Here is a 22375-nt window from a genome sequence, read left to right as displayed (position 1 = left end):
TATTGTGTGTGATATGGGGGGTGCAGGCTGTATGGGGAGCAGGGTATGTGACATGGGGGTGTAGTGTGTGAGATCTGGGGGGTGCAGGCTGTATGGGAAGCAGGGTGTGAGAGATATGGGGGTATAGTGTGTATGTGATATGGGGGGGTGCAGGCTGTATGGGAAGCAGGGTGTGTGAGATATGGGGGTGTAGTGTGTGAGATCTGGGGGGTGCAGGCTGTATGGGGAGCAGTGTGTGGGATATGGGGGGTGCAGGCTGTATGGGGAGCAGTGTGTGTGTGTGGGATATGGGGGGTGCAGGCTGTATGGGGAGCAGTGTGTGTGTGTGTGTGGGATATGGGGGGTGCAGGCTGTATGGGAAGCAGTGTGTGTGGGATATGGGGGGTGCAGGCTGTATGGGGAGCAGTGTGTGTGTGTGTGTGTGTGTGTGGGATATGGGGGGTGCAGGCTGTATGGGGAGCAGTGTGTGTGTGTGTGGGATATGGGGGGTGCAGGCTGTATGGGAAGCAGTATGTGGGGGCCATTATAGTATTTGGAGATCTATATACAAGGAGGACAAAGATACAAGTATGGGATGGGAATGTTTTGTGCTGAGGGAAAAAGGTTCTTTCCCTCAGCACCCAGCTTTCCCATGCTCTGCTATACATCTCTCAGCACCAAGCTTTACTCTGCTATGGGAAAGCTGGGTGCTGAGGGAAAGATGGATATCAGAACATGGGAAAGCTGGGTACTGATAGAGGGATTTCAGATCATGGGAAACCTGGGTGCTGAGGGTAAGAGCCAAGTGTCAGCATCATTATCCTGTACCCCGAGTGTCAGTGTCATTATCCCGCACCCTACGTGTCGGTGTACGTGGAGGGGGGCCCCGATCCAAATTTTGCACCAGGGCCCATCAAACTCTAGTTACGCCACTGAGTATTAATCACTGTATTCTACATGAGGGTGCCTACTGCTATCTGGCTCTGCACTGTGCTATATACAGGCTATGCTATATACAAGCTGTATGCTACATGAGGGTGCCCAATGCTATCTGGCTCTCCACTGTGCTGTCTGGGTCTGCACTGTACTACACAGGTCTGTGTACTACATGAGGATACCTAATGCTATCTGGCTCTGCTCTGTGTTATATAGGTGCTGTGTACTACATGAGGGTGCCTAATGCTATCTGGCTCTGCACTGTGCTGTCTGGCTCTGCACTGTGTTATATAGGTGCTGTGTACTACATGAGGGTGCCTAATGCTATCTGGCTCTGCACTGTGGTATTTAGGGGCTGTGTACTACATGAGGGTGCCTATTGCTATCTGGGTCTGCATTGTGCTATATGTGTGCTGTATACTACATGAAGGTGCCTAATGCTATCTGGGTCTGCATTGTGCTATATGGGGGCTGCATAGTGCATATGGGGGCTACATAATACTATATGGAGGACAATGGGGGCTTCACAACACAATATGGGGGCTGCATACTACTATACCCCCAGAGTTGTATGTCCCCTCCACCCAGGTGCTGTATGTCCCCCCCCCACCCTAGACCTCTCTTGTGATGTATATACAGCAGTGTTAGTGTGCCCTATGTGCGGCCATGTCTGTTAGACAAGCCGGGAGGTGAATGAGGCTGTTGCCGGCTTCCCAATATTAGAAATATATATACAGGATAAATATATAAAAATAATGTCTGTGTATGTATGATATGTATCTATGTATGTCAGTGTATATGACTGTGTCTAGATTTATGTCTATGTGTTTTTGTGAATTTCTCTTTAAATAAGTATGTGTACGTATGCCTGTATGTGTATGTATCTGTGCATGTCTATGTGTGGATGGGGCCCACTGAGACTCTTTCGCCCAGGGCCCACAAAAACCTGGAGCCGGCCCTGCACACTACCATAATATGGACAGAAGTGGAAAGAAACACCACCGGACGGGGAGCCCCAGTTGCTCTACGCCACGAGGACCCACTAACCAGAGACGAGTGCAGGGGAAGATTACTACACTGGCACTGGAACAAAGGAGACCTGAAGGTGAAATCAGCCGGCCTCGGGTAACCAGTTACCACCAGAAAGTGAGTAAAGAACCAGTTGCACTGAACCCCTTGTGTGGACTACCTTCTTCCGATACCCGTCACTACACCTGCCCTCTGGGGCCCGGCCCTGCTTGTGGAGGGTCTAACATCCAGGCTGCCATTAACACCAGCCCCAGTAGTGGACATTGTGCAGCGGCGGCTCCATCCACATAGCCGCAACACCGCAAGTGGCGTCATGTATGAACACTAATCTAACCCCCTGTAAATATATCCCCTTTACAAAAAGGGCCCAGGGCACGGAACCGGGCAACGGCCACCAAAGTGACATTCCTAATATATACACTGCCCGGGACCAAGTACCCCATATCCCTGGGCGCGACATATGCTATAATTATCAATGAGACCCCGTGCTTCTATGTTTATCAGTTATGCATCGGATATTTTGGGGCATGAATTCTGTTCATCTTTTCCGACAAATGAGAAGATAAATGGAATATGAAACTTCAAATAAACTAGAAGGGGACGGTCGACAGCCAAAGGGAAATTACTACATAAAACCCATTACAAATGCAATTATTAAGCCTTGCCATAATTAATGTCGCTTGGACTTATCTTTATCAGAGAGTCCCTTTTAATACCTTCAAACCGTGCGATTTTTCCATTTTTTGCGCTTTTCTTTTTCCTCCCCTTCTTCCATAACCTTTTTATTTCTTCATCTACATAACCATATATGGGCTTGTGTTTCGCAGGACAAGTTGTACTTTTGAGTGACAACATTTATTTTATCATATGATGCACTGGAAAGCAGGAAAAAAATTCCAAGTGCATTGAAATTATAAAAAAGTGCAATTCAACAACGGTTTTTGGTGTTTTTACCATGTTCCCTATTCGGTAAAACTGAACTGGCAATATGATTCTTCAAGTGGTTATGATTACCCAGATACAAAACATGGATGAATTTTTATCTTTAAAAAAAATTTAAATTTAAATTTAAAAATTGGAAATTTGTAAAAAAAAAAAAAAAAATTTTGCTTGTGTCGCCATTTTTTGAGATTCATAATCATAACGTTTTCAGTTTTTGGGCTGTGGGGCTATGTGAGGACTTATTTTTTAGCAAATCGAGCTAAAGTTTTTACTGACACCATTTTGGGGTAGATGTGATGTTTTAACCATCTTATTGCAATTTATTGTGGCAGGGCCAAAACAATGTAATTCTGGCATTTTGATTTTTTCTCTTGTTACGCTGCTCACCGATTGCATTAAATTATTTTATATTTTGATATATTGAACTTTTAAGAACGCAGCAGTGCTAAATATATGTATCTTTTATTTTTTGGATTGTTTTATCTTTAATAGGGCAAAAGACGAGTGATTTGAATTTATTTTTAAAAACCTTTTTTTTACTGTATTTAATAGTCCCCTTAGAGAACTTGAATTTATCTGTATGTCAAAGATGTAGGGCCTACCCCAAGGGACCCAGAAGACCAGTGCTGGTAACAGCAAAACACATTTTAATCCCTGTTTTTCCCTTCCCACAGACTGGTGACAAACTAGGGTTGGACCCAATGGATGGACACCTAGGGGTGGAGTCGATCCAGGTCACTAGACGACAACCAGGGGAAGAGGGGTCAGACAGACAGTCAGTAGTCAGATAGTCAGTAAATGGAAGTGAGAGGAGACGGACATAACCGCACTGACAGGAGAGTGTAACGGTCACCTGAGGGCCCAGGCCTGTGGTTGCCGGTGGAGTACGGTGGAGTACTCCCGGAACCATAGCACCAACGGGGTATAGAATCCTAGGTCAGGCAAACGCTCCAGGCAGACCTGATAAAATCTGCACAGTGAGGGGACCATCCAGGACCTCACTGACCGTAAAGTTCGTGACACCGTAGCAACGGGAGAACCGGGGAACAGGACCAGAGAAACCATCCCCACAGGGTTCAAGCTACCTGTTATATGGACTAAGACTGAACCAGAACCAAGAGGGGACCCTCAGACGCTTCAAGCCACAGGGACCCACCAACCAGAGACAGGTGCAGGGGAAAGAAGCCACCAGGTTACCAAACCAGCACTTGGACTAAGGGGACCAGCGGTGAGGACCAGCCTTCCTCGGGTTACCAGCCATAACAACTCATAGTAAAGCAATCAGTTATACTGCAATCCCTTGTGTGGCCTACCTTCTTTCCGCGTCCAACAACATAATCTATCCCTTGGTGCCTTGCCCTACTTGCGGAGGGCCCAACATCCAGGCTACCACCAACACCAGCCCAGTAGTGAGAACTGTGCAGCGGCGGCTCCACTTAAATAGCTGCAATCCGCAAGTGGCGTCATGACAAAAACTTTTATTTCATCTCCCCTGTAAATAACCCCCTTTTTGGAGTGACCCCAGGGTCACGGAACTGGGCAACGGCCACCCAGTGACATCCCCATAAATATACAGCCCGGGACCGAGTACCCCATAGCCCTTGGGCGGCACATATACATATTAGTGCATTAGTACTGCTATGTATAGCTAAAATCACAATCTCCTTGGAATGCCAGCTAAAGTTAATCATAATGACAAGCACAGACATCTTCAGCAGACCCTCAGCTGTCATGGCCACTCATCAGTCACTCACAGGCATGCCAATGGGAGCGTGGAATGACATGACACCCTGCCGTTGTGTGTAAAATGCCGCTGTAACAGATTGACAGTGGCATTTGATAGGTTAACAGCCATCTGCGGCTGTTAAAGACACATGATTACTGAATAATTCCCCCATCATCAGCCGGGAAGATGCGGGCTCAGTGTGCGAGCTCGAATGAAGGCAGGGACATGGCTTTTTACGTACATGAACATCAAAGCTCGTGGAGGGGTTAAAGGGAATCTGTCAACAGGATTTTACTATGTAATTTGAAAGCAATGTGATGTAGGAGAAGACTTTGAGTCCAATGATGTGTCACTTACATGGCTGCTTGTTGCAGCTTCAATAAAATCAGTGTATCAGCAGATTACTACTAGAAGACCAGTTGTCTCATGTCATGTAGTCCTTCTACTCTGATAACCCTCCACCACCACCATTGATTAGCAGTGCTTTTTTTGTGTGTTTAGAATTTCAATTTTTGAATACCTAATAACAAACTGTATAACAAAAATAATGCAAAAGTAGGATTTTGTAGAATAGAAACTTCCGGTATCATTACTACAATTATTATAGCTTGAAGATAAAAAAAACTTAGTACTGATCTAGTATTACTCTTCAAAGCAGCTGAAAATTGCAAGAACTTACGGCATGCTCGCTCTCTGCATCTAATGCACTGGTAGCTTCATCCAAAATAAGCACTCTAGGGTTTCGGATTAGGGACCGAGCAATAGCAACTCTCTGCTTCTGACCCCCCGAGAGCTGTGCTCCCTTCTCTCCTGTTTCTGATACACAGAAAAGCAACAATGGTATGGATATTAATGACACATTTCCGAACTAGATACTGTACTTATCCAGCATACATGCTATTATATAATGAAACAGATTGTATAAAAACTACTGGGACCCCATTGTGATACCTATTCACTATTAATTTAATAAATCATGTATTATATTTTGGAGATAATAACACAATGTTAATACCTGTGTCATAGCCATTTGGAAGCTCGGTGATGAAGGTATGTGCATTGGCTCGTTTGGATGCACTTATAACTACTTCCAGGGGGACAGAACTTAGACCATAGGAAATGTTACTGTGAATGGAACGGGCAAATAGCACTGGTTCTTGGCTGACCATTGAAACCTAGTATAAAAAAATACATTCATTAACAAAAGAATGCAAAAATATTAGCATCAATATTAATAATGCCAGTAATAAGAACTACCCACTGCACGAGATACATAGTACATTTATGATATAAGCACATAATGTACTTGTGTAAACATTTAGGAGTTTGCAATTTTAAATGTGAAGTATACAAAAAGGCACAGACTAGAGAAGGATGTTCAATTATTTCTGTTAGAATGGTGTAGTTGAGGGAAACTTTTCAGGACAGCAGTGAGGATGGATATTAAAAGGAGACAGGGATAGTGTATATGGCTGCATCCCTGTATATGTCTCTAATGACCTCTAAGTACATCACTTATCCTTATGAATTATGTAGGCCTGGAGCAGCGGTCTCAATCATGCAGTCTGGAGGCATCATGCAGCCCCTAAGGCTGTCATCTGTGGCCCACGGGGCACTGGAGCTCCCAAGACATCTAAAGTCAAATAATGGTGTTCTGGTTAGCCCTGGTGCCCTGTAAGGCCATGTAATAAGCATTGTCTAATAGGCAAAGTGTCAGTGTAAGGCCCTGCAATAAGCAGGGTCTAATAGGCAAAGTGTCAGAGTAAGGCCCTGCAATAAGCATTGTCTAATAGGCAAAGTGTCAGTGTAATGCCCTGCAATAAGCAGGGTCTAATAGGTAAAGTGTCAGAGTAAGGCCCTGCAATAAGCATTGTCTAATAGGCAAAGTGTCAGTGTAATGCCCTGCAATAAGCAGGGTCTAATAGGCAAAGTGTCAGTGTAAGGCCCTACAATAAGCAGGGTCTAATAGGCAAAGTGTCAGTGTAAGGCCCTGCAATAAGCACTGTCTAATAGGCAAAATGTCAGTGTAAATACCTGCAATAAGCACTAATAGGCAAAGTGTCAGGTCAGTGTAAGGCCTTGCAATAAGCACTGTCTAATAGGCAAAGTGTCTGTGTAAGGACCTGCAATAAGCACTAATAGGCAAAGTGTCAGTGTAAGGCCCTGCAATAAGCACTGTCTAATAGGCAAAGTGACAGTGTAATGCCCTGCAATAAGCAGGGTCTAATAGGCAAAGTGTCAGTGTAAGGACCTGCAATAAGCACTAATATGCAAAGTGTCCGTGTAAAACTAACATATATTATTGTATTATACTATGGCTATAAAACCAATAAGATTAACACAGTAAAAATAAAAAACACAGGAAAAATGTACGTTTTTCGTTATACTGACAAACACAAAAAAATGGAATAAAAAGTGATCAAAATGTGATATAGAAAAAAATGTACTTCTAAAAATGTCATCTTGTCCCGCAAGATATGCCTGTGAACATCAAATTTTTTCTAGGTGAAGCCCATTTAGCCGGAACAATTTGAGACCCCCACATTAAAGGGTTATTCCCAAGAAATTAAATTACCCGCTATCTGTTTCATAGGGGATACCTTGCTGATCGCTGGGCGTCCGACCACATTTATCATTTAATTCTGCTTACAGAAGTGTGGTAAGACTGCATCAAGCCAAAAGGTATTCCTAGAAAAAGAGGAACCATTAATAAGTCCGGACAAATTTGGGCATCATCGATTGATATGTCGGGGCTTGCGTCAAGAGAATTGATGACATACAGTCTGGGATTGACTTGATTGAAAGGACAGAATGCAGCACGATTCATCTGGCTGAGTTGTGATGGTGTATTACGCTATTGGTGTGTTAGATGGTCAGAATGGTTAAGTGATCATTAATGTTAAAAATTATGTTAATTGCTAATATTGCAGCTTTTGATTAAAAAAAAAAAATGAGCGATGCCTTTTCTGTAGCTATCTGATAAGGTGACAAATGTTTGTTTTTCTTCTCTGTATGTGTATTGTTAGTAAAAAAAAAATATTTATGTATGTTAAAAACTACGTTTTAAAATCTTTAATAAAAATATACAATTTATAAAAAAAGATTGCCTCAAGCCAGTCATTGGAATTTTTTCTCCAAATGAAAGATTTTGATTTGTCATATGTAAAACAAACAGACAAAACAAAAATATACAAACAGCAGCACAGAGAAACATATCACAGGGCAATAATAAAAGCAAGGATGATCCAAGGCACCAGAACTTTAACCCTACTTGCATGGTACCTTGGATCATCAGAGCTTCAGTCGGGATTGTGACAGGAGGAAAGTCAGGCTGATCATGGAACGGGATGAGTGAGTCATGTCATTTTTACGGTGTGTTTGTAAGGTGCACAACTGGTCATGAAAGATAAAAAAAAGATATGTATAATATTCTTTAGAGAGAGCAGATGTGACGTACTTGGCATATTTTTCAGTTTTTGCGATGTAATAGATCGCATGCTCAGCTGTCGCTCAGCTCAAATGGGGGAATCTGATCATTTTCTCACGATCAGTGGACATCCCACCACTCAGACCCCCAGTGATCACCTAACACCTATAGGAATCATCAATACAAATAAGTGATCAATTGTAATAGTGGAACAACCTCTAAAGTAGAATTAATTTATCAAGTAAAACAGGAAAGCCCAGCTCAAATGAACAATTCCTTCTTTATTTCTTGAGAATTTCAAGTACACGGGACATCAAAACCTTCACAACGAAACCGCTATAATGGCGTATGCAAATTGTTCATTTGAGCTGGACTTTCCTGTTTTACTTGTTCAATTATCAGGCCATTGCAGGGCCTTTGTCCGGGCTCTGAACAAAGAGTGGATAAAGAAATGGTGAGCTGGATTTATTGCCACTATTACATAAGAATTCATTTATACCGTGAATTAGTGATTAGTGAGCACTACCATGCTCGGTACTCGTAATGATCAGTTGGACGCTCGAACCGGCTCAAGTTGTGTACCAAGTATACTGGAAGTCATTGGAAAACATGAGCATTTTTATGGAAGATCTTCAAGAAAAATACTTGAGTTCCCCAGTGACTTCTGTTATACTCGGTACAGAAGTTGAGCCCGTCCGTGTGTCCGACTGCTCATTACGAGTACTGAGCATGGTAGAGCTCACTCATTATTACTGTGTATATGAACATATTTAGATATTCTACTTAGGCTAAAATCTATAGGTATTTAGACTAGAAGAAATAGATCATTACATAGATATCTACATACCCTTGCATGCAGGTATTTGTGGTCATACATTTTAATCGCCTGATCATCAAGAAAGACTTCTCCTTCTTCCACAGGGTAGAAGTTTTGCAGAATGTTCACACATGAGCTTTTCCCGCTACCAGATGGACCCACCAGTGCGGTGACTTTTCCAGGATGCAGTGTGAAAGACAGGTTCTATATACAGTAAAATGAACATACCTGTTATGTATTGACTATACAAATAAAAAAACACCTGCTACAACTAACACTCTATGCACACTGGGTTGTTTTTTTTTGGATTCCTGTATTACAGGATCAATAATAATTGGATATGGTTGTTTGTTTTTTGTTTGTTTTTTTACTTCAATTGGCTTTTAGCCATTTTTACTCTCTCCCAAATTGAGTAGAATCAGACAGAAAACAATTATACAATTATCGTAAATGTGAACAGTGCCAAATACTCGTTACAGTTATTTGTAAAAATGCGTCATATTAACTATGGCATGTCCATCCTCAGCTGTAGGCATAATAGCGTCTTAGCACAAAAGTCAGCTGTTGTTAAAAGGCAGGATGTAAAATATAATCCTCCTGAATACAGTCGCTTTATATGCCCTGAAAAAAACACCAGGTTTCTTTTATCAACTGTCGCCAGAACTGAAACACAAGTCATGTGTGTTGTTCCAATGCGCTCTTTATGAGGCTGAAAACCACTGAACCTCGGCTTTGTGCTCTTTGTCACAGAAAGATATTTCGACGGTTCTTGCAATGAAAGAAATGCCTGTCTAGCTTCAGACTTACACCAACTGCATATTATGGGAAATTAATTGGATGAGAGCAGCTAGACTTCCCAAGGGAAAATCTGCCATAGATGATGAGCAAGAAGGTTCAACAGCTCATAATTATGCAGATCTGTTATGGATCCAAAGAGTAGTAATGATAATAATGATTACGAAGTCTTACCTAGCAGTGGACAACCCCTTTAAAGGCTATATTACATTATCAAATAATACACTACATACAAAAGATTTTTGTGAGGGGGAAAAGGAATATTGCAGTTGAGTGATTTTAGTCTTTTTTCCCCAAAATGTAGCATTGTTCTACAAATTTTTTTTGCTTTAAATTGTCTCAGAGGGCTTGAAAAATAGTAAATAAAATATGCTATTGATAGTGATGAGCGAGCGGGCGCACCACCGCTTGTTACTCGATCAAGTATAAAATGATCCTCGAGTTTCCTATGGACTTTCATTATACTCAATACTCTATTCACTCCCAAGAACCCAGATGCTCAATCAAGTAATGAGAAGTGGCGGCCATGATCATTCATCACTAGTTATTAACTGCCTCAGAGACACCCACTGTGAATAGACCTCTACAATTGCTTGACATTGTGAAAAACTATTTACATTTTTTTTTCTTTTTCTACATAAGGGTATACGCACAAGGCATCATTTAGACGATGGCTTACCTGCCGAGTTGTGCCAAATGAAGGCACTTCAAAATCTGGTAGTGTTTCCGGTTCTGAAACGTCTTTTCGATCTGGGATTAAAATGCATCGTGTGTGCACACTAGCCCGCTGGAAGACTGGAGGATCCTCAGGTGGGCCCAGGCCCTATCACCTGCTGTGACTGCATAGATATGACACTTGTGTATCAGCAAGGCGTTCACCAGGTTGTTTAATTCTGGGAAGGGCGGTGATAAGAGACCATCAAGTCAGAACAGCATTCGGTTCCCTACCACTAGTGAACGGCATCTGCAGCATATAATCCTGTCAGCAGTGATGTGCACTGCTCTCCCATGTTCTCTAACACTGTGAGGGGACTAATGACATACAGCTCGCTGTTCCTCCCAGTACTAGACAACTTTAGAGAGCAGTGCGCGCGTCATTGCTGACAGGATCGTCTGCTGTAGATGCCGCTCACTAGTGTTAAGAATCAGAACGCTGTTCGGTCCTGATGGCTTCTTATAACCACTCTTCCCTGCATTGGACAAGCAGGGAGAGTGGTGCTGCTGCTGATAAGGTTAACACTGTTTGGCTGTGTTGCGGCCAATTAGGGTTAGTTTTGCTTGTGACTTCTTCCCAGGTGTACAGCACAGCTCAGGCAGTGAGCAGTACTGTGATTCAAAAAGTGCACACTCTCCTCTCCCATACAATTGCAGGTGCAGTGTAAGAAGCAGATGGAAATAAATGGCTCCTTGCTACTGCACCAATGACCCTGCCAGCATAACAGTGGATACGTGTAAATAGGGGAAACTTTAGTCAGAGGTGATAGAAGGGGAGGGGGCTAAATCACTTAGGAATGAATGAGGGCCCCATTACCCCATTTTTCCTTTCACCCCTAACTAATTGTGCCCCCTTCCCCTGTATCACAACTGACTGACTGCATCCTCCCATATCCCCCCTGACTGCATTCCCTCCTCCCATATCACCCGTTACTGTCAGCGCCCCCTCCCTGTGTATCGCCATTGACTAACTGAGCCTCTCCCCCTGTATCACCCTGACTGACTGAGCCCCTCCCCTATATCAGCCCTGACTGACTGTGTCCCCTCCCATATCAACCCTCACTTACTGTGTCCCCTATTCCTGTTTCACCCCTAACTGACTAAGCCCCTCTCCCTGTATCACCCGACTGACTGCGTCTCCTCCTCCCATATCACCAGTGACTCACTGCTTTTCCTCCCCCTGTTTGACCCTTGACTGACTGAGCCTCTCTCCTGTATCACCCTTGACTGACTGCACCCATCTCCCCTTATCACCCCTGACTGACTGAGCCCCTCCCCCTGTAGCACCCCTGACTTACTGCATCTCCTCCTCCCATATCACCCCTTACTGGCTGTGTACCCTCACCCTGTATCACCCCTGACTAACTGAGCCTCCCTTCCGTATTACTCCTAACTGTATTCCCTCCTCTATATCACTCCTCACTGACTGCATCACCTCCCCTTGTATCACCCCTGACTGTGTCCCCTTCTCCCATTTCACCCCTCACTTACTGTCCTCCTCCTCCCATATCACCCTGACAGACTGCAGACCCTCCTCCTGTATCACCCCTGACTTACTGTGTCCCCTTCCCCCGCATCACCCCTGATTGACTGAGCACCTATCCTCTTTCCCAGATGCTTTTTATCCCTTTAATTTCAATCGCAAATTTTATACATAGGAAAATATGACAAATATTGACATGACTCCAAGAAAGAAATGTGCCATGTAAACTATAGGCGTATTTTCCCATTAAAATGATTGGAAAGCTTATTTAAAGCATATTGGAACAATCTTGACACATCTAAACTAAAACCAGACTGGTTAACATACCAATAATGAATTGCTGTATATCTACACTGTGCAGAATTATTAGGCAAATGAGTATTTTGATCACATGATAATTTTTAGACACGTTGTCCTACTCCAAGCTGTATAAGCTTGAGAGCCAACTACCAATTAAGTAAATCAGGTGATGTGCATCTCTGCAATGAGGAGGGGTGTGGGGTAATGTCATCAACACCCTATATAAGGTGTGCTTAATTATTAGGCAACTTCCTTTCCTTTGGCAAAATGGGTCAGACGAGAGATTTGACAGGCTCTGAAAAGTCCAATTTTGTGAGATATCTTGCAGAGGGATGCAGCAGTCTTGAAACTACTAAACCTTTGAAGCGTGAGCACCGAACAATCAAGCGTTTCATGGCAAATACCCAACAGGATCGCAAGAAGCGTGTTGGGCAAAAAAGGCGCAAAATAACTGCCCATAAATTGAGGAAAATCAAGCGTGAAGCTGCCAAGATGCCATTTGCCTCCAGTTTGGCCATATTTCAGAGCTCCAACGTTACTGTAGTATCAAAAAGCACAAGGTGTGCCATACTCAGGGACATGGCCAAGGTAAGGAGGGCTGAAAAACGACCACTTTTGAACAAGAAACATAAGCTAAAACGTCAAGACTGGACCAAGAAATATCTTGACTGATTTTTCAAAGGTTTTATGGACTGATGAAATGAGAGGATGGAGTGAAACTCATCTCCTAGACCTACTGCCAGTTTCTGGAAGACAACTTCTTCAAAGCAGTGGTACAGGAAAAAGTCGGTATTGTTCAAGAAAAACATGATTTTCATGCGGGACAATGCTCCATCACATGCATCCAACTACTCCACAGCGTGGCTGGCAAGTAAAGGTCTAAAAGATGAAAAAATAATGACATGGCCCCCTTGTTCACCTGATCTGAACCCCATAGAGAACCTGTGGTCCCTGTAAGATCTACAGGGAGGGAAAACAGTACATCTCTCGGAACAGTGTTTGGGAGGCTGTGGTGGTTGCTGCACGCAATGTTGATCATAAACAGATCAAGCAACTGACAATCTATGGATGGTAGGCTGTTGAGTGTCATCATAAAGAAAGGTGGCTATATTGGTCACTAATTTTTGGGGGTTTTGATTTTGCATGTCAGAAATGTTTATTTCTAAATTTGTGCAGTTATATTGGTTTACATGGTGAAAATAAACAAGTGAGATGGGAATATATTTGGTTTTTATTAAGTTGCCTAATAATTCTGTACAGTAATAGTTACCTGCATAAACAGATATCCTCCTAAGATAGCCAAATCTAAAAAAAACCCTCCAACTTCCAAAAATATTAAGCTTTGATATTTAGGAGTCTTCTGGGTTGATTGAGAACATGGTTGTTGATCAATAATAAAAAAAACCCTCTAAAATACAACTTTCCTAACAATTCTGCACACGGTGTAAAGCAGAATATATTATTGTACAGCAATGTCTGACTTACCTTTAGTACTTGTGCTGTTGGTCGAGTAGGATATGCAAAAGTGACATTTCGGAACTCTACTTTTCCTTCTAAATGCTCCGGAGCAAAGGTTCCATCATTAACCATTTTTGGTTTACGATCTATGAACTCAAACACTTTCTCTGCAGCACCGACACCTTGCATTAATCCGCCATATACTGATCCAATGGACTGCAACACATAAATCATGAATGTCAGAATTTTCTGCTTTTCTCTAAAAATGTAGAATATTTGGAACAATCATACAAACTGAAGAGCAACTAAACCTTTATTAGTTTTTCATATTTAAAGGGGTTTTCCCCACAAAGTTAATTTTAATCAATAGATTTTGGAATAACAACAAGTTCCACAATTAGATGTGGTAAAAACAACAAAAACGTTCCTGTGCTGAGATAATTTTATATATGTGTCCCTGCTGTGTTCTGTGTAATGGCCATGTCTGACTGTGCAGGGACATGGCCTGATCATACAACATCTCCTGTACAGGGGAAGAAGCAAAAACGTATACAGACATTACAGCACGAGTGTCTCCTCTCCTTGATATTAATATTTCCCAGAGGGGCATTGCAGCTATAAGTCCCCTTACCTGGCAGCCAGACTGGCTTGCAAAGTCTCCTTAAGGAGAATAGTGTTCCCCCGTGGTCCTCTCCTTGAGAGATTTAAGCTTTACATGATTTTGTGAGGCTCTGTATTTCAAATGTCTTTGCTTTCAGTTGGTGCAGCAAGGGTTTAAAGTAATTTTTGGTTGCTGGTAGCTCTTAGTTCATCTCAGCTGCAGCCGGTCACTCCCCTCCTCTTTAAATAGTCACATGATCCATCACCTGATTACGGTAAAAGATTCATTTTGTTCTGACCACTCTGGAGATTTGAAGTCTCTAGTAACTGCTGGTGGTTTGCTGTTGGAAGTTCGGCTGCTGGAGATCTGCTGATGGAGTTGTTCTGTTGGAGCCATGTAGTCTGCAGACCTGGTGTTTGTCTGCAGTAGTTTAGTTTGATGTATCCATTTGTCTATGTTCCCCTGTAAGTCTTCCTTCTCCTGTGTTTTATTACCACAGTCAGGGCTGTATTTTGCCTTCGTGCTGCCCTAGGCACTTTAAGTGGTCGCGCCCCTTAGTGACAACGTAAAACTGAGTTTTCGCACACGACATCTGTTTAAGGCAGATCTACTCTGTAGCACACTTTAAAAAGTATCAATAAGAAACGAACCCCCCCCCAATGGGAATCACCACAGGCACATCAAAACATAGCATGAGTATAAAATATTCCCACCACACCGTCCCCACTTATATACTGTGACTGTGACACTGCCCCTAATAAACACCACACTGCCCTCCCTTATAAACTACTGTATATCCACCACACCTTCCTCGATTATGAAATATGATCTGTACATTGTGAGGAGGGAGCAGCATGATGTGAGGACAATGTCCCATGCATGCTGCTCCCTCCTCACAATGTCCCATGCATGCTGCCCCCTCCTCACAATGTCCCATGCATGCTGCCCCCTCCTCACAGTGTCCCATGCATGCTGCTCCCTCCTCACAATGTCCCATGCATGCTGCCCCCTCCTCACAATGTCCCATGCATGCTGCCCCCTCCTCACAATGTCCCATGCATGCTGCCCCCTCCTCACAATGTCCCATGCATGCTGCTCCCTCGTCACAATGTCCCATGCATGCTGCTCCCTCCTCACAATGTCCCATGCTTGCTGCCCCCTCCTCACAATGTCCCATGCATGCTGCCCCCTCCTCACAATGTCCCATGAATGCTGCCCCCTCCTCACAATGTCCCTTGCATGCTGCCCCCTCCTCACAATGTCCCATGCATGCTGCCCCCTCCTCACAATGTCCCATGCATGCTGCTCCCTCCTCACAATGTCCCTTGCATGCTGCCCCCTCCTCACAATGTCCCTTGCATGCTGCCCCCTCCTCACAATGTCCCATGCATGCTGCCCCCTCCTCACAATGTCCCATGCATGCTGCCCCCTCCTCACAATGTCCCATGCATGCTGCCCCCTCCTCACAATGTCCCATGCATGCTGCTCTCTCCTCACAATGTCCCATGCATGCTGCCCCCTCTTCACAATGTCCCATGCATGCTGCTCCCTCCTCACAATGTCCCATGCATGCTGCCCCTCCTCACAATGTCCCATGCATGCTGCTCCCTCCTCACAATGTCTCATGCATGCTGCCCCCTCCTCACAATGTCTCATGTATGCTGCTCCCTCCTCACAATGTCCCATGAATGCTGCTCCCTCCTCACAATGTCTCATGCATGCTGCCCCCTCCTCACAATGTCTCATGTATGCTGCTCCCGCCTCACAATGTCCCATGCATGCTGCTCCCTCCTCACAATGTCCCATGCATGCTGCTCCCTCCGCACAATGTCTCATGCTTGATGCTCCCTCCTCACAATGTCCCATGCATGCTGCTCCTTCCTCACAATGTCCCATGCATGCTGCTCCCTCCTCACAATGTCTCATGCATGCTGCCCCCTCCTCAGTGTCCCATGCATGCTGCCCCCTTCTCACAATGTCCCATGCATGCTGCCCCCTCCTCACAATGTCTCATGCATGCTGCCCCCTCCTCAGTGTCCCATGCATGCTGCCCCCTTCTCACAATGTCCCATGCATGCTGTCCCTCTCCATGAGCTCCTAATGCTGCCTTCCTCTTTTCCATAATGAGACCTTCATGTTGCCCCACTCATGCTAAGACCACCACACTAACGCTTATGCTGAGACCCCCCACACACACACTACCCCACTCTTGATATTGACTCCCCCTACATTGCTCCACTCCATACTGATCCCACACATGCTGCCCCTTCTTCACAATGAGCTCCCAATGCTGCCCCCTCTTATTCTGAGTCCTTACACTCCCCCCACCCAATCGATTTTGTCATTGCACTATCCCTCATCCCTTGTCCTCTGTCTCTAGCATTAGCCCCTCTCTCCCACTCCCCCAGCATCAGCCTCTCTCCCCCAGCATCAGCCTCTATCTTCCCTCAGCATCAGCCTCTCTTCCCCAGTCTCAGCCTTTGCCTCCCCCCAGCCTCAGCCTGCCCCAGTCTCCGCCTCAGCCTCCCTCCAGCCTCCCTCCAGTCTCAGCCTCAGCCTCCCTCAAGTCTCAGCCTCAGCCTCCCTCCAGTCTCAGCCTCAGCCTCCCTCCAGCCTCCCCCCAGTCTCTGCCTCTGCCTCCCTCCAGCCTCCCCCCAGTCTCTGCCTCTGCCTCCCTCCAGCCTCCCCCCAGTCTCAGCCTCAGCCTCCCTCCAGTCTCAGCCTCAGCCTCCCTCCAGCCTCCCCCCAGTCTCAGCCTCAGTCTCCCTCCAGCCTCCCCCCAGTCTCAGCCTCCCTCCAGTCTCAGCCTCTGCCTCCCTCAAGTCTCAGCCTCAGCCTCCCTCCAGTCTCAGCCTCAGCCTCCCTCCAGCCTCCCCCCAGTCTCTGCCTCTGCCTCCCTCCAGCCTCCCCCCAGTCTCTGCCTCTGCCTCCCTCCAGCCTCCCCCCAGTCTCAGCCTCAGCCTCCCTCCAGTCTCAGCCTCAGCCTCCCTCCAGCCTCCCCCCAGTCTCAGCCTCAGTCTCCCTCCAGCCTCCCCCCAGTCTCAGCCTCCCTCCAGTCTCAGCCTCTGCCTCCCTCCAGCCTCCCCCAGTCTCTGCCTCTGCCTCCCTCCAGCCTCCCCCCAGTCTCTGACTCTGCCTCCCTCCAGCCTCCACCCAGTCTCTGCCTCTGCCTCCCTCCAGCCTCCCCCCCCAGTCTCTGCCTCTGCCTCCCTCCAGCCTCCCCCCAGTCTCTGCCTCTGCCTCCCTCCAGCCTCCCCCCAGTCTCAGCCTCTGCCTCTCTCCAGCCTCCCCCCAGTCTCAGCCTCTGCCTCCCTCCAGCCTCCCCCCAGTCTCTGCCTCTGCCTCCCTCCAGCCTCCCCCCAGTCTCAGCCTCTGCCTCCCTCCAGCCTCCCCACAGTCTCAGCCTCTGCCTCCCTCCAGTCTCAGCCTCTGCCTCCCTCCAACCTCCCCCCAGTCTCAGCCTCTGCCTCCCTCCAGCCTCCCCCCAGTCTCTGCCTCTGCCTCCCTCCAGCCTCCCCCCAGTCTCTGCCTCTGCCTCCCTCCAGCCTCCCCCCAGTCTCTGCCTCTGCCTCCCTCCAGCCTCCCCCCAGTCTCTGCCTCTGCCTCCCTCCAGCCTCCCCCCAGTCTCAGCCTCTGCCTCTCTCCAGCCTCCCCCAGTCTCAGCCTCTGCCTCCCTCCAGCCTCTTCCCAGTCTCTGCCTCTGCCTCCCTCCAGCCTCCCCCCAGTCTCTGCCTCCCTCCAGCCTCCCCCAGTCTCAGCCTCTGCCTCCCTCCAGCCTCCCCACAGTCTCAGCCTCTGCCTCCCTCCAGTCTCAGCCTCTGCCTCCCTCCAACCTCCCCCCAGTCTCAGCCTCTGCCTCTCTCCAGTCTCAGCCTCTGCCTCCCTCCAGCCTCCCCCAGTCTCAGCCTCTGCCTCTCTCCAGTCTCAGCCTCTGCCTCCCTCCAGCCTCCCCACAGTCTCAGCCTCTGCCTCCCTCCAGTCTCAGCCTCTGCCTCCCTCCAACCTCCCCCCAGTCTCAGCCTCTGCCTCTCTCCAGTCTCAGCCTCTGCCTCCCTCCAGCCTCCCCCCAGTCTCAGCCTCTGCCTCCCTCCAGTCTCAGCCTCTGCCTCCCTCCAGTCTCTGCCTCTGCCTCCCTCCAGCCTCCCCCCAGTCTCTGCCTCTGCCTCCCTCCAGCCTCCCCCCAGTCTCAGCCTCTGCCTCCCTCCAGCCTCCCCCCAGTCTCTGCCTCTGCCTCCCTCCAGCCTCCCCCCAGTCTCTGCCTCTGCCTCCCTCCAGCCTCCCCCCAGTCTCTGCCTCTGCCTCCCTCCAGCCTCCCCCCAGTCTCAGCCTCTGCCTCCCTCCAGCCTCCCCCCAGTCTCAGCCTCTGCCTCTCTCCAGCCTCCCCCCAGTCTCAGCCTCTGCCTCCCTCCAGCCTCCCCCCAGTCTCTGCCTCTGCCTCCCTCCAGCCTCCCCCCAGTCTCTGCCTCTGCCTCTCTCCAGCCTCCCCCAGTCTCAGCCTCTGCCTCCCTCCAGCCTCCCCACAGTCTCAGCCTCTGCCTCCCTCAGTCTCAGCCTCTGCCTCCCTCCAACCTCCCCCCAGTCTCAGCCTCTGCCTCCCTCCAGCCTCCCCCAGTCTCTGCCTCTGCCTCCCTCCAGCCTCCCCCCAGTCTCTGCCTCTGCCTCCCTCCAGCCTCCCCACAGTCTCAGCCTCTGCCTCCCTCCAGTCTCAGCCTCTGCCTCCCTCCAACCTCCCCCCAGTCTCAGCCTCTGCCTCTCTCCAGTCTCAGCCTCTGCCTCCCTCCAGCCTCCCCCCAGTCTCAGCCTCTGCCTCCCTCCAGTCTCAGCCTCTGCCTCCCTGCAGTCTCTGCCTCTGCCTCCCTCCAGCCTCCCCCCAGCCTCTGCCTCCCTCCAGCCTCCCCCCAGTCTCAGCCTCTGCCTCCCTCCAGCCTCTTCCCAGTCTCTGCCTCTGCCTCCCTCCAGCCTCCCCCCAGTCTCTGCCTCTGCCTCCCTCCAGCCTCCCCACAGTCTCTCCCTCTGCCTCCCTCCAGTCTCCCCCCAGTCTCAGCCTCTGCCTCCCTCCAGCCTCCCCCCAGTCTCTGCCTCTGCCTCCCTCCAGCCTCCCCCCAGTCTCAGCCTCTGCCTCTCTCCAGCCTCCCCCAGTCTCAGCCTCTGCCTCCCTCCAGCCTCCCCCCAGTCTCTGCCTCTGCCTCCCTCCAGCCTCCCCCCCAGTCTCTGCCTCTGCCTCCCTCCAGCCTCCCCCAGTCTCAGCCTCTGCCTCCCTCGAGCCTCCCCACAGTCTCAGCCTCTGCCTCCCTCCAGTCTCAGCCTCTGCCTCCCTCCAGCCTCCCCCCAGTCTCCGCCTCTGCCTCTCTCCAGTCTCAGCCTCTGCCTCCCTCCAGCCTCCCCCCAGTCTCAGCCACTGCCTCCCTCCAGTCTCAGCCTCTGCCTACCTCCAGCCTCCCCCCAGTCTCAGCCTCTGCCTTCCTCCAGCCTCCCCCCAGTCTCAGCCTCTGCCTCCCTCCAGCCTCCCCCCAGTCTCAGCCTCTGCCTCCCTCCAGTATCTGCCTTTGCCGCCTCCCCCCCCGCATGCGCAGATCTCTGGTCTGCATTAGAGACACTCCCACGCTCCTTATGAATCCACTTACCTGCTCCAGTGCCCGCCGCCATCTTCCTGGCTCACGTGAGTATCCTCTTCTGACACCGGCTTCCATCACGGCGTCCTCCACGGCGTCCTGCTGTGAGCTCTGCATGTGACGTCCACACAGCAGTGGACGCAGCACAGAGGAAGGAGCTGATTGGCGCGCGCCTGTGACCCCGGAAGTGCAGGCGCCGGCAGTTCCGGGGTCAATCAGCTCCCTGTGCTCGGCGGCCACAAAAAAAAAAATGTAAAAAAAAAAAAAAAAAAAATTTTTTTTTTTTTTTGCTGCCAGAAGGTGCCGCCCCTCACAATCTGCCGCCCTAGGCACCGGACCACGGGTGCCTAATGGTAAATACGGCCCTGACCACAGTGATGAAGTCTAGTGCACACTAGTTTTTGCTCTAACCACGGTGAGTGGAGGGAGAGCTAGGGACTAGGCATGTGACAGCAGCAGAGGGAAGGTCCTGCTTAGGGAAGTTAGAGAGCATAGGGCACAGACACAGGTTAGTGTCAGGAGGTGACCTGTCTCTCCTCTCCCTACCATAAGGGCATTCCTACCCCCTTTCCATTCCCTTGGTAACCTCAGTGTTGCACCTTGCGACAGACATTCCTCAAGTCTGTGTGTGACAACGGGATCACAAATGTATTATTTCTTTGAGGTAAAACATTACTAAATAAAACAGGCATTACTAAAAAAACAACAGGGAAATGTTTTACCTCAGGAAAAGCATCAGCTGTGATCCCATGCATTAATGTCTGCATACGCTCTTTTGCATCCTCCCCAGGCCAGGAGCTTTTGTATGTTCAGACGAACTTTGTTCCCATTTAAATGCCCTTATAGTTACAAACAAATTGGATGGGATCTGAGTCCTGAGACCTCCACCGATAAAACAGCCCCTGCCAACTACCTTCCACAGAAGTGCACAGCTCAGCAGACAGGGGTGTGCACAGCTTCTTTGAGCAAAGTATGGGTTCAATAGAAAAAAAAACAAACTATAAACCCTATGCTTTGTATTGAATTCATACACTGCTATGTGTGCCCGCTCAGGCAGGAGCTATGCACTGCTGTCAGTTGGGCTGTGCAACTCTTGGGAGGAGGGATGGGATTGGACCATCTATGGAGGTATCAGGGCCTAGACCCCCACTTATCTACATGTAATTATGAAAAAACTTTATAGGGGATTAGTTACTTTTTTGTGGTAAGGAGCCTTTTAAGGAGAACTGATTAGGGATGATTGAATACTTTGATTATTCGGCTTCGCGAATATTTTCCGAATACCTCGCCACTATTCGACTATTCGATGAGCAATGTAAGTCTATGGGAAACCCGAATAAGAACTATTCGGTACTATTCAGGCTTCCCATAGACTTACATTGCTAATCGAATAGTCGAATAGCGGATTCGCCAAGCCGAATATTTGAGGTATTCGATCATCCCTAGAACTGATTTAAAAGTACATCATGGTTATCACAGGGACTCAAATTTGGGCTTCCACTGCAACGGCTGTGATCCCCCTGCAATATACAGTGGCATTGTAATGGTAAGACAAAAAGAAAATGCTCAGTCTGTCACCGCCATAAAAAAATAAAATAGCAATAACAGTCCAAGAACTGATGTTTTTAGTTCATCCTGCCTCATGTAAGGCTACTTTCACACATCAGGTTTTTTCCATCAGGCACAATCCGGAAAAAAACGGGTAAAACGGATCCGGTACCGCATCCGTTTTATCCCCATAGATTTGCATTTTTACCGGATTGTGCCTGATGGCTTTGCATTGCATCCGTTTTTTTCTGGATGCGGCAAAATTAATTAAAGCGGCAGCCGGAGGCAACGTATCTTGCAACGTTTTCTTGTTCGGCAAAAAAAACGCATCGCGCCGGATCTGGCGCAATACGGCGTGTTTTACAATGGAAGCCTATGGATGCCGGATCCGGAGCAATGCGGCAAAAAACTGATGCGGCTGCCGGATCCGTTTTTGTAAACTGCGCATGCTCCAATCTTTTGAAAAAATTGATCCAGCAAAAAAAACTGACAAAACGGATGCAAAAACGGATGTAAAACGGATCCACCGGATCCGTTTTTTTACGCGTCCGGCATAACGGATCCGTTAAAAAACGGATCCGGTGGATACGGTTTTTACATTTTTTGTCGGATCCGTTGGATCAGGAAAAAAAAGGATTGTGCCTGAATGCAGAAAACTGATGTGTGAAAGTAGCCTTAAATTGGATAAAAAGTGATCAAAAAGTTATATAGTCATATACCAAAATGTTGTGGAAATGCCAGCAGTATTATGGTTTCTACAAATAAAGGAGATTATTACATGTCACTTCATGATGGTTTTCAAAATCACTGTTTGCCGTCATTCAGTGAGGAACCTTAATTTTTTACCTCCAGTGGATGAAATCTGTCTATGATCTTGTGATGGATGAACAAATGGAAAACTGTGCAATGCTTCTATAACTTCCTATAATAAAAAAAATGACTATTCTTTCCAGAAAATGGAATGACCTAGTATTGTCATGAAATAAGCCTCCTTTTTTCGTCTTCACA

The 22375-nt window shown here is 47.5% G+C and overlaps 1 protein-coding gene across 2 annotated transcripts in view; it reads right to left on the bottom strand.

The window, feature by feature from the left end:
• The window catches only part of ABCB9 (ATP binding cassette subfamily B member 9), a 116313-nt gene that overhangs the window by 3485 nt on the left and 90453 nt on the right, over positions 1–22375 (bottom strand). For both annotated transcript variants that reach the window (XM_075322997.1, XM_075323003.1), the window contains exons 8-11: positions 13634–13822; positions 8887–9060; positions 5628–5787; positions 5292–5428 (exon numbers count right to left, since the gene is read on the bottom strand). In XM_075322997.1, coding sequence (XP_075179112.1) covers positions 5292–5428; positions 5628–5787; positions 8887–9060; positions 13634–13822 — 660 coding nt within the window. The remainder of the gene's footprint in view (positions 1–5291; positions 5429–5627; positions 5788–8886; positions 9061–13633; positions 13823–22375) is intronic.

Source organism: Anomaloglossus baeobatrachus, chromosome 1 (assembly GCF_048569485.1).
Source record: "Anomaloglossus baeobatrachus isolate aAnoBae1 chromosome 1, aAnoBae1.hap1, whole genome shotgun sequence".
NCBI lineage: Eukaryota > Metazoa > Chordata > Amphibia > Anura > Aromobatidae > Anomaloglossus > Anomaloglossus baeobatrachus.
The sequence above is the reverse complement of the archived record's forward strand: the minus strand, read 5'-3'. Positions and strand labels throughout refer to the sequence as shown.